General features: G+C 39.4%; 1 protein-coding gene across 3 annotated transcripts in view; it reads right to left on the minus strand.

Moving 5' to 3' along the window:
• The window catches only part of FGFR2 (fibroblast growth factor receptor 2), a 135,544-nt gene that overhangs the window by 34,756 nt on the left and 87,942 nt on the right, over positions 1-12,846 (minus strand). Inside the window, exons 7-9 of one of the 3 annotated variants that reach the window (XM_089510058.1) lie at positions 11,748-11,938; positions 9,091-9,184; positions 5,269-5,465 (exon numbers count right to left, since the gene is read on the minus strand). In XM_089510058.1, the coding sequence (XP_089366184.1) occupies positions 5,269-5,465; positions 9,091-9,184; positions 11,748-11,938 (482 nt within the window). Of the gene's footprint in view, positions 1-5,268; positions 5,466-9,039; positions 9,185-10,839; positions 10,985-11,747; positions 11,939-12,846 lie in introns of all 3 variants that reach the window. The other 2 variants (XM_089510056.1, XM_089510057.1) reach the window with 2 other exon arrangements.

Genomic DNA, 12,846 nt, shown 5'->3' on the forward strand with positions numbered 1-12,846 from the left:
CACTGAAGCCTGCTTTTGGCAAGGGAAAAGACAACTGATGAAAGAGTATTTAACACACCAATGGTCTGGGATAACTGCCCTTTGGAAAACGTTGTGTTTATGATGATCCATGGTCTTGAGTACTGACAGATGTATTACATACCAATGGCATTTTCTCTGTCATCACCACATGAGATCAGGTCATCTTGATCCTTTCATTCTAGCCAGAGTCCAATAATCTCCTTCTATGCAGACACTGATACAAACTGCCCTTCCTAAATGGTCTTAGACTGAAAACTCTCTTTAGAAGAGAAGTCATTCCAAATTTTCAGAGAAATGTGCATGCATGTATACATATGCATATATAATATAAATTGGATATGCTTAAGTACTCTGTGGCCTAAATCCAATGGCTAGTCCTAACTAGACCAGATCTATTAAGTCAATAGAACTTACATAATAACTGGTGTACTAAATTCTCATTGATCCAAATGGTCACCATCAACTGGGATTAACAACTGGATTTAGATCCATAGTTTATTACATATGGTCCTGTGATTCAATCTATTAAAGAATATTTGATAAATAAAGATAATTGCTCTTTAGAAGTAATATTCTGGAAGTTTTGTGAAGTCTGCTACTCTCTACTTCCAGTATGTCTTTCTCTCCCCTGAGAAATTCATCTGAGGTTATCTTCCATCCCCAAGACCATACAGGTAGCTGCTAGAAGAGGTACGGGCAAAGCGTAGTCACCCAGATGCTGTTGGGGAAAGGCAGATATAACTAAAGTGACTGACTGAATTCCCAACTGTGCTCACCAATGGCTATAGATTTAATTTTTCACTAGTTTCCTTCTTGAAAGAAGCAGCAATCTTCTTCTCACTGCAAGGAAGTCTTTGAAAACTATGCTATTTTTAAGGACTATTCACAATGTGGGACTTTGGTGCAAAAATTCTCATGTGGTTGTTTTGTACATAAAACAGCATTTTCTGCACATAAAATAATATTCTGTGTAAATCCACCATATGTAAATTTTATGCAAACTAAGTCATCAATTACAACAATTCCTGTTTTCTGTACAGAAAATTCTGTTTCCCATAGGAAAAAAAATGCTGTTTTATCCACAAAGCAACCTGTGAGAATTTTACATATAATCAGTCTTGAACGACAAAGATTCTTGTCAATCGAAGATTCTTCTCATTAGCATTTCTTGGCACTGGAAAAACAGTTTTTATTTCTATCTATTTTGATTTTGGATATGATAGCTGGAGCTACTGGGAGAGGCAAATCAGAAGCTTCGGCCCATCTCTGATTTAGACATAAATAATGCAATTTTTAAAACTTTTTTTGCAGAAAACCAAAACTGCTGCCTTAACATTTCCTTGGCACAAATGAATCTTATTTTACCTGTTCCTCTACCTCTACCTGACACTATTCAAAATACAGTAGATAATCAAATGTATTTCTTTTCCTTGTGAATGTAGCACTGTGATGTAACAGTGTGATGCGGCAGCTAACAAGGCCAATGTGATTTTAGGCTGGCTCAATAGAAGTATAGTGTCTAGATCAAGGGAAGTAATAGTCCCACTCTATTCTGCTCTGGTCAGGCCCCACATGGAATATTGTGTCCAGTTCTGGGCACCACAATTAAAAAAGGACATTGAGAAACTGGATCATGTCCAAAGGAGGGCAACTAAAATGGTGAAGGGTCTGGAAACCATGCCCTATGAGGATCAACTTGAGGTGATATGATAGCCTTGTTTAAATACTTGAAGGGATATCATATTGAGGAGGGAGCAAGCTTGTTTTCTGCTTCTCCAGAGAACAGGACCCGGAACAATGAATGCAAGCTACAGGAAAAGAGATTCCACCTCAACATTAGGAGGAACTTCCTGATAGTAAGGGCTGTTCAACAGTGGCACAAACTCCCTCGGAGTGTGGTGGAGTCTCCTTCCTTGGAGGTCTTTAAACAGAGGCTGGATGGGCATCTGTTGGGGATGCTTTGATTTAGATTTCCTGCATGGCAGGGAATTGGACTGGATGGCCCCTTGCGGTCTCTTCCAACTCTGTGATTCTATGATTCTATGATTATTTGTGATCAGAATGATGGCTCCTTACAAATTACTATATGCTACAAATGATAATTTAATGCAGTTCAACCAATATACAATAATCCTGTATCCAAATTCACAATACAGCCAGATTACAAAACTTGTAAACAGCCCAATAATTATCTTAAAAAAATGATTCCTCCTACAACTATATATATATATATAGAGAGAGAGATAGAGTGTGTGTATGTGTGTGTGTGTGTGTGTGTGTGTGTATACACACACACACACACACACAAACACACACCCCTCTAGATCTCCACTTCCCCACTTCCATTCCTATGCCTGAAGCACCAATTAATCTAATATATAGTATGCAATTGAAAGAAAGGCAATAAGAATTTGCCAGTTTGCTCTATCCTCTTTTAAATGTGTACCCATTTACTCAAGGCTGAATTGTGGTGGTTGTGGCCTCCGGTAATCTGAAAAAGAGGGCCCACTTTCTATACATGTAAACTGTTCTAGGAGTAGTGGTACTGGGGGGAGGGAGAATGAAATAAACAATAAAATAGAAGGCAGCATGACAGTCTTCATTTCTGAACCCATTTTCAACCCTAAAGCTTCAGGGATGCTAATAGCCTGATCCCATGCATTAGTGATCAATTACTCAACAAAGGGGTGAAACAGACCACCCACAAAGGGCTAATCGGGGCTGCCCTGGAGCCGCTCACCCCAGAACCATGGCAATCGCACATGTGGGGCCCCAATCTGGCCCATTGCTGCTGTTTTAAAGCAGCTTCTGAAAAGGAGCGTGTTTTTACTGCTCCTTTTCAGAGCAGCTTTTCCAGGGTGGGACAACGTGGTGGTGGCTTCTGGACAGCTCAGGGCCGTGTGTCATGTGACTGCCATGTCCCCAAGCCGCCCAAAAGCGATTCCCCCCCCCATCAGTTTCAAGCCAAAGACTCAAAAGTTCTGATAATAACAGAAACACCAAGAGATGCAAAAAAATAGCTAGGGAAGAATGTATGTAAACAATACATTTTTAACACCTCCCCCCAGCTAGTGAGGAGCCTGGAACAACTGCACCAATTGAACCACAGATAATCAACACCTGAATTTACTACATCTCCTAAATTACCTCTCATTTCATACTGGAAATGTAGTATCTCTTTTGCAACCTCATATCACCAACAGCTTCTGCTCTGACATTAAATAATTTACAGAAGCCTTGAAACTAATGATCTGTTGGAGTGAATGTCTTATTGGTGTTACAATCCAGAACAGGTTTCAGGAATCTATGAGTGAACCTACACTGTAGAAATAATGCAGGTTAGCACCACTTTAAGTGCTGTAGTTTTATCCTATGGAATCCTGGGATTTGTAGTTTTACAAGACCTTTAGCTTGCTTTGTCAAAGAGGTCTTGTGCTTCACAAAGCCACAAATCCCAGAATTCTGTAGGATGGATCCATGGCAATTCAAATGGTGACAAACTACATTATTTCTACAGTCAAGATCACTGGTTCCCAAAGTGGGTGGTACACCCTCTCCTGGGGGCAGTGAAAGGTTACAAAGGGACGGTGACAGGGAAGTGGGGCAGTAGGGGGGTGGTGAGGGGCATCGGGGGGCCTTTAGTCAATGTATTGGTGTGCAAGAAAGATAGGGGGAACCAGCAGCTTTTCAGACCATGGTGGGGATGAGGATTGAATGAAACATCTTTTCAGGGTCCTCAAAAAACCACCACACAGCTGATCGTTTTGTGTGGTGCTATCTCCCATTCTTTGCTTGCCCATATGAGCTTACTCCCTTACCAGCATCTTTTGCTAGTAGTGGCATTTGGGAAACTCTCATGAGGCTTGGGGACAGGGCATTGATTCTGTGGCTCAGAGCAGCACCATTATGGGACAGACTGGAGCAAAGAGAGAGAGAGAGCACATGGTGGCAGGGGAGAAGTGCCAGCAAAAAGAAGCTTTCTAATTTGGGACCCCGCTTAAGCTTTGTGAGCTTTGCTCAGACTTAGCTAGCTGGTTGGAGTTGCACTGCTCCTCCTGCTCTCTTTCATCAGACAGGGTGACAGAAGAGGTAGCAGAAGAAACCAAGAGTGGGCATTTGAAGTTGTGTGGAGAAGAAATGTCTTCTGCTTTGAGAGCATTTCTAAAGAATGAGGTATAAATACAATTAATAATAATAACAATAATGTTTCTAAGGAAGGAGTAACTGTGCTTGATTATTGGAAAGAATCCTTTGTCTTGGAGCAGCTCCTGTAGTTAAAATCTCCCTCTTTCCTGGTCCATATCAGTCTCCAGTCCAGAGCATGTGGCCTCTGTAAACCCCCTACATAGGCACCAGCTGCATCCTTCTCTACCCCAATGAAGGATTGAGAATCCCTCCTCTCTGGGGAAAAGCTTCTCTCTTGCACCTGGTCACCCTGGGAGCAGCAACTGACCAGGTGTCTGAGCAGCAACCAAGAGGCCTCTTCTCCACACTGGCCTTTGCTGCAAGCCTGGCATGGGTGAGAGACTTCTCAGTCACTGCTTAGCCAGCTGCTCAGTCACTGCTCCCAGGATGACAGGGCACAAAGGAAACAGCAACTGAGAAGCTAGTCAAACAGCAACCAAAAAGACTTTCGTCTGTGCTGACTTTTGCTGCAAGGCTGTCACAAGCAAGATGATCAGCCAACTGCTTGGTTGCTGCTCCCAAGATGACTTGGTGCAAAGGGAGCAGTGACTGAAATTGGCTATTTTTAATTTGCAATAGAACAGTAGACCTATTATCAAAAAATATGCCCAGGGAACACTAGGGTTGTTGGCTAAGAGGAAAGGGGGCTCTAGCCTGGAAAAATTTTGGGACCACTGGTCTAGAAGTACCCTTTGCCAGATCTTGGCCCAGAGAATCTCCTTGGAACAAACAATAATAATTAATAATAATAATAATAATAATAATATGTTTTATTTATATACCGCTATTCCAAAGATCATAGCGGTCAACAGCAAGTAAGCTAATTAGCAAGTGGAACAAGAAGTTAAACATTATACAATATGAAACTGTTTTGCAATTGCACACTGGCCGAAGAGGAGAGTGTCTTTGAGATGATCCAGTTCCCCCCTCCACACACACACACACACTTTACAATATAATGATCCTCATACTGTTATGACTCTTATAGCAATGGATCTCCTGGCCTGTTTTATTAGGGGAAGGGTAGTAGGTTTTTTAAACTCTTTATCTACTTTCTGTTACCTGTCTGCGCAGTGGAATGCGTTTAGTCAGCTTGTGGACAGCAGGCTGGCTACTGAAATCCGACTTCTTGGTGGTAGGTCTCATGCGGCACATGACTACTGTTATTATCATGCAGACAATAAAGAAGACCCCTATGCAGTAAATGGCTATTTCCAGGTAGTCTGGGGATGCTGGGTATTGTCTGTCTTCTATGGGAGCTAGAGTACAAGTTTGAGGGAGGAATAGACATCGTGAGAGAGAATTAGGATGCAACAATAACAAAGCAAACATTTGAGCAACACATTATATCATATAAAGTGGTATCAAACAAATTACACAAGATACAGAATGCTGACAATTTCCAAAGCAGATCTTGGAAACAATTTCCCCCCAGACTATACTCCCATGGCCAATGGCCAGTTGCAGGGTTCTGGGAGTTACTGTCCAAAAAAGTAACCTTTTCAAGAGTTTTCCTAGCCACCTCTCTTCCACCTTTTTTCACAGAGCTAGCATGAGCCACTGTTAAACTAAATAAGTGAGACTTCTGAGATACTTTATGGTGAAAAAAAATGAGTATGGTGTTAATAGCTGGTCCTATTTAACTGTGAAATTTAAGATTACACCAGTAAAATTGTGCCTGTGATCACCTTCTTTTCTTATTCTATTTTTCTTTTTAGCCAAGCGGCTTTAGACAGGAAAACGGGCACGTAATTCACTCCAGATGAATCAATATTTATCCCAATCTCCCAATTTCTGGCCTGCAGCAAATGATAGGTTTAGTCAAATAATTTTTCAAGAGCATTGTATTTAACTCTGTGGGCCACCTGAACACACAATGAAAGCCAAACAAGCACTGAATTAGCTAGTTGAAAAGCAAGGCTTATGGGACAGCAAAGCATAACAAAGCTTAGGCATGAACTAGCCTGACTTAGGCATCCAAATACCTCTATGGAAAGTCAGGCAGAAACACTTCATTGTGACAGGTATTCTCATTTTCATTTCAGAAGAGAAAGCGCTTAACTGTATTCGACGACAAACTGTCATCACCAGTGACTGTCTAGGCACACCTACATGAGTTTGTGCTTGCTGAACATTGGAAAGCTTACGTCTATGTAAATAAGCACTGGAATGTGACTATACAACTCAGCTAGCCCACAGTGCCTAAGTAACCATTAAGACCTTTGAAAACTGTAGACTGGCAATGTGGACTTGATTCCAATGACTACTTTTGCTGTGCCTCACAGTGATGCACTTTGGTTACTTTTAATCAAATGGGGACTAAAAACAATCACTTTGGAAAGGATCCACTGCTGGCTTTTTACAGATGGAAAGACTGGATTCAGTGGAATTGGTGGGTGATTTTACTTCTCCACTGAATCCCCCTGTATACTTTTGGGGGCATCCCTGGCTGTGCGCTAGACTATGAAATCCTTACAATCAGTTTTCAGGTGGCATGGAGAGTTGGGAATGGGGAAAGAGAGAGAAAGAAGGAACTATGTAATGCTGGATTTATCCTCTGGAACCCAGTGCCTGTGTAAAGGTTGAGTATACTTTAATTGAGCATGTATCTATACTATTCAATTGTGACAGTTTTATATCACTTCCATAAACTATAATACTGAGCTCCCTAGCAGAAAAAATATTCTAAACTGAACCTAGAGTGAATAGGTCAAAATTAACTTCAAAATGTTAACATTTATAGGTAAAGGTAAAGGTAGTCCCTTGACATGAATGTCTAGTCATAATCGACTATAGGAGGTGGTGCTCATCTCCATTACTAAGCCAAAGAGCCAGCCTTGTCCGAGGACTACTCTGGTGGTCAAGTGGCCTGCATGACTGCACCAAACACTGTTACCTTTCCACCAGAGTGGTACCTATGAATCTACTTGCATTTGCATGCTTTCTAACTGCTAGGTTGGCAGAAACTAGGACTAGTGATGGGAGTTCACCCCATCATGCAGCACTTAGGCCTCAAACTGCCAACTTTCCAATCTTTTGATAATCAAAACTGGCATCTTAATTACTAAGCCACCACATCCCACAATGTTTATGTTCATATGCACAGATAAATAGTTGCATAGGGAACCCAACCAATGGAAAAGTATGCTCATTTCAGATCTCAACCAGTACCTAGTCCATGAATTGTACTGAAAAAAGTGAAGCTTATTGTTGTTCTGTGTCAGTAATGACACTTCAGTTTCCTCTGTCATTCTTTTCTTTAGATAGCAAGATGAAATTATAACAAAACACTATGGCAGTGGTACTCAAACTCTTTACCCTTGAGACCTGTCTTTTCATCTGTACGTGAATGTCATCCTCCTCCTGACATAGTATATGAATAAAAATATTTTGTTTATTTAGCGTGCATATTTTCATTTGCACATTCATTTATATTAATATTTTAATATTTTATAAGGAAATAACATCCTTCAAATTAGAACAGTTTTATTTAAGTAAATTCAATATTTAACTCAATGCATGTGTAAACTTTACACATAAAAGGTTTGGGAAGAGGAGCAGAATAAAGGATCAGGGCCTCCAAGTCTTTCACACACACCCCTCCCGGTGCCTCCCCACCATTTAAGAACTAGGGCACTATGGTTTTAATATCTGTCCTTTCGCCCTGATGTTCACTAATTCCAAATAACAATAATATCAACAATAACAAAAATAATAGCCAACAGCAGTAAGTAAGCAGCATTTTAGCACTAACTGGTGACTGCTCAAGCAATGGACAGTGCAATTTGCTCTTACATTTTGTCGTGTTAATATTTCATTCAAGCACAATGATTAAGAAGAGGTATTTATGCACTTGCAAATATGGAGCAAGCAGAAGCAACAGCAACTTTCAACACTGACTACCTGTTTAGTGATGAATGCACCATGGAGGTCTCAAAAGAATAGTTAAGGAGAGTAGTAATGTGGGTTTCTCTCTTATATTTAGTGATAAGAAATAACATAGAAGCCTTGCAGACAATTCATACTGCAGCACAAAGTTCAATGGACACTACATTTTGCAATGCACACATGCAGGAATCTTAGTTTTTAATAATATTAACATTTTATACATACACTGACCAGCACGTCACAAATTGTGCAAGTTTCATCAAAAATAATAAAGACGTTGCACTTATAAAGCAATACTTCTATAACTATATATTTTTGAAGACAATCACTTTGAAGCAAGGAAGCACATTAATGTTTGCTTCTGCTCGGGACAGAAACAGTATCAGTACAAGCAAGGTGAGACACGTTTTGCAGAAAAAGCAAATTAGTAGCTATTTGCTTATAGAACATGCAACATTTAAGAATACACCAAACTGATTCCAAAAGATATAAGGGGCAAAAACCAAACAAACACTGCTTCTGTTCATGTTTCAACATAGCAAGGTCTCATGGATCCAGATTTGAACCTAGGCAATTTAATCGGGTTCAGGCTTTTCATAAAGTGCTACTAATAAAATCTGCTGTAAAAATTCTAAACTTCTCAGGGGAATTTTGAATTCCTCTCCAGGACAAGTTTACAATTGTTGACTTTAGGTAGCTCATCAGGTGTCACAGAAAGGCTTTTATTTCAAATTTCTAATGAACATTTAAAAAAGTGTTGGAAAATGTTTTTGTTAGATTTGCCCTCTCCTCTTAGCCAAAATACAGCACTGTGTGTGCGAGGACAAGAGGTTTTTCAAAAGGGAATTTAAAGCCAAGACTTAAGACAGAAGCTGTGCTAATTTGGTAGCAACCAATGATGAAGCTTGAAGGGATGGGAAACCACAGAAAGATAGCAGTATATACCTGGCAGAACTGTCAACCATGCAGAGTGAAAGGATATCCCAATAGAATTACCCGCCAAGCATGTATACTCCCCAGCATCCTCAAAAGTTACATTCTGTATATGGAGAACCTCAATCTCTTTGTCCGTGGTATTAACACCGGCAGTCTAGGGAAAAAAAGGAAAGCAAGAGAAGAAAAGCTAGACATTTTAGGAATTATTGTGGATGGGAAACAGAACCACAGGAGCTTGGCACTTCAGAGGAAACTACAGTGCACAACTGTGGGGAGATCCCATCCACAAAACTCTCAACCAAAAGGCAATAACCAACAGATCCCAGCTCACCTCAGAGAGGAATGAATCATTGACACCCTTCACCAAACCTACATTCTGTATATCACCACCTAAGTACGCATGCAATCAACCAACATGGAAAAATTCGTCCACAAAATATTTGAATGAAAAGGTGACATTCATAGATAAACGTCAAACAAAAAGGAGAATGCATTACTAGATGAAAAATAAGAGGAGGCAAAACTTTCAAGAGGGGACAAGTTCCATTATCTAATGTTTATGATCTAATACTGTATCAAGATTTTATTATCTATTTAACTATAATATTGTTGAATGACTAAGGCCTGAGCAGAATGCATGTTACTGCTGCCTAAGGTTTGATTTCAAATGACTGACTGAGATTTAAATGTAATGTTATGGATTCTGATGAAGGCTTGCTCATTCATAGATAGGTGATCAATGGGTCTAAAGAAAAGATAGGCTATTGCTGCCTCAAGTAATTGTAGGAATCAAAGCCAATATTGATCATGCCTGTTTTTGATTTAAAAAAAATTATGCCTGCTTGTAATACAACAACACTTGGGTCCACTATGGTGACCAAAACTGTACGAAACCTTGCAGTGATGAGTTGGCCTTAACATTTTATCTTGTATAGAAAAATGATTGGTTTAACTGATACAGTACACTAGGAATACTGAGATACCATATGGTATGTCAAGTTAAAGCTATTCTGTGATGAATGAGGCATACACAATTTCATCAAGTATACAAACAAGGCAAGGAATCATTTGTAGCCCAAACTATAAAGGAAGATTAAAAACTAAACAATCCTTGGCTAAAATACCGAGCACAAACAGCTGGGTATTAAACATGAGTCTAAAAGAAAACAAAACTAAATGAGACCTCTATGAAATAGAGGATAAGTATATACTGACTAGAAAAATAATAATGTATCTCAAATATTAAGACACCATTGTATGGATATGTAGTCATCCAGTAGGATTGAAATTCCCAGCACCTCTAGGTAGCAAAACTAATGAAGTCCAACAACTTCTGGAGGGCCTGATTTACAAAGATTAATATCCAGTATTTTGCTAGACCTTGCCTGGGGGGCGGGGAGAGTTCCCACCCTATAGTATCTAAGTAACTGTTTCCGTCTCAAATAGTAGCTGTGACTTTGGGAAGAGGGAGTAGCACAGATTAAGAAAGAGAAGCCAACAATGGAAAACAGAGTAATCAGATCAGAATTCTTCAGATTATGCTGAGAACAAATATACAGTATATGAACACAAATGAAACTTCAAAGTGAAACAGAGAATACAAAAGGATTCAAAACAGATGACTAAAAATACACACACAGTATTTGTGGGAATTTTTCCATGGCTACTGGAGTAACACCAGTTGCATCTCCAAGAGAGGATTATAAATACACCAAGGTCATGGAGTTATCCTACAAGCTGCCTACAGAGTCCCAAAGCACCAGTTTTTTCCAGCTTCTACATCCAGCTTTCTTTAACAGACATTTTTACCTTTATCTGGCAGAACCATAAGCCAAGCAGACTGGTTGGCCTCCCCTATATAATTGGAGACCTTACAAATATATTCTCCAGCATCCTCCTCTGTCACATTGTACAGTTTCAGCACTTCAGCATTGGAACTATTTATCCCCGAATGCTAGAACAGACCAATAACACAGGAGAACAATGTAACTGCTGCCCCAAATGTACACACCAACATGGTCCCACCACCAAAATGCTTGAAGGAGTCTTCCAGTTAGTATAATCACTAGTAATCTTGGACATTTAAAAAAAAAAGTTTTTTTATAAAATCCAAACAGGAAAGGTTCGGTATAGTTGAAACTAAAGGAACTAATGGTTCAGGATAGCGACACAATAGATTCCTGGCTCCACAACTTAACTTCACAGTAAAATATTAGTTTAAAATGTGGTATGTGGTAATACATACAGGCTGCTAGCCCTTAAAAATATGATAGACGGATGGGCACTTCACAACTGGGTGATGAAAAATTGACATTTCAGTATATAGACATACAGAAAACCCAACACGGCCAACATCCTTTGGTCATAACTATGGTCACTGGAGAAGGAATTTTAATATCTTCCCAGTTCTTTAATATCAAGGATAGAATAACTTTCCATTTATTTATTTTAGATATTCTTTGCCAATGAATAAATCTGAACATAGCAGCATTTTCATGATGCCTGAAAAACAGTAATGGATAAAAGATGCTCTGGGAGGGGGAACATGAAATAGACTTTTGCTTTTGTTTAAACCACCAACTCTGTATTCCAATATTGGCAAGGACAAATGTTTTGGGTCACAAAAATAAATTCTATTCCGATTTTAAAAATCTGTGGCCACGTCCAATATTCTGTTTAATATTCATTTAACTTAATTTTAAAAAGAAGCAGCTCACCTTTAAAACTTCTAGATATGGTAATCCATCTGGCCCATATTTACTTCCATTCTTTTCTATGTGTTTTATCCACTGGATGTGAGGCTGGGCATCACTGTAGACCTTGCAGACAAACTTTGCTTCACCCCCAACAACTGTAGAGGTGTTTGCTGGTAGGCCAGCTTGAAGGATAGGCCGGTGTGGAGATCGTTCTGTCATGAGAGAGAGAGTGAAACATATAAAGATGAACAACTAAGCAGCACTGCCAAGAAAACTGTTAGTGAATCTGAGCCAACAAGCCCTACAAGCCTGTTGGCTGACTTCACTGAAATAATGCTGTAACCAAAATGTAGAACAAAAACTGCACTTCAAAGGAGGTGCTTGGATACAACAATTGGGAGAGCTTTCTAAAGAGTACCCTTTAAAGAAGGTGGGGGAGAAATGGTGCAGAGTACAAAGTTGTATGAAGTGAATACTTAGGGCACAGTTCTTTAAGTGTTTTTTTTTAAATTGCAGAAATGTTTCTTTTATTGACCTTAAACAGAATATCAAAATTCAGTGGGCAACATACGCTCCCTTGCTAATTTCTGTAGCCATAGGAAGTGTTATGGAAGTGTGATTCTCCTTTAAAATTAAGATCCACACTTCCTTGATTTATTATTTTAAGCCAAAATGTGATTTTTTTTAAAAAATCACCACTAACTACCAGGGGGTCGTTTCAAACTACCTGATTGTAGTATTATGAGTCCAATTTAATTACCCTAGTTCTATCATATGGATTCCTGGGATTTGCCATTCAGTAAGATGTATTTTAAAATTCCTGGCCACAGAATTTTAATGCTTCACCAAACAAGAAATCCCTAGATTCCATAAGATGATGCCACGGCAGTTAAAGTGGACTCAGTGTTACATTTCAGCCCCAATCCCAGGAGAGTGGAGGGAAGATCACTGGACCCAATGCTATTGCCTATTCTTTCTCTCTTTACATAGGAGTTTGGGCAAGATACAGTTTTTATTCTTTTATATTTTGGCTGATAACAACTAGCTAAGCACAAAACTGGAAATATTCACTAGTTTAAACAAACAACAAAAAATATGATTTCTGATTTAAATGTGAAAT

Source organism: Sceloporus occidentalis, unplaced genomic scaffold, assembly GCF_023333645.1.
Source record: "Sceloporus occidentalis isolate IW3139 unplaced genomic scaffold, rSceOcc1.0.p SCAF_2, whole genome shotgun sequence".
Classification (NCBI taxonomy): domain Eukaryota; kingdom Metazoa; phylum Chordata; class Lepidosauria; order Squamata; family Phrynosomatidae; genus Sceloporus; species Sceloporus occidentalis.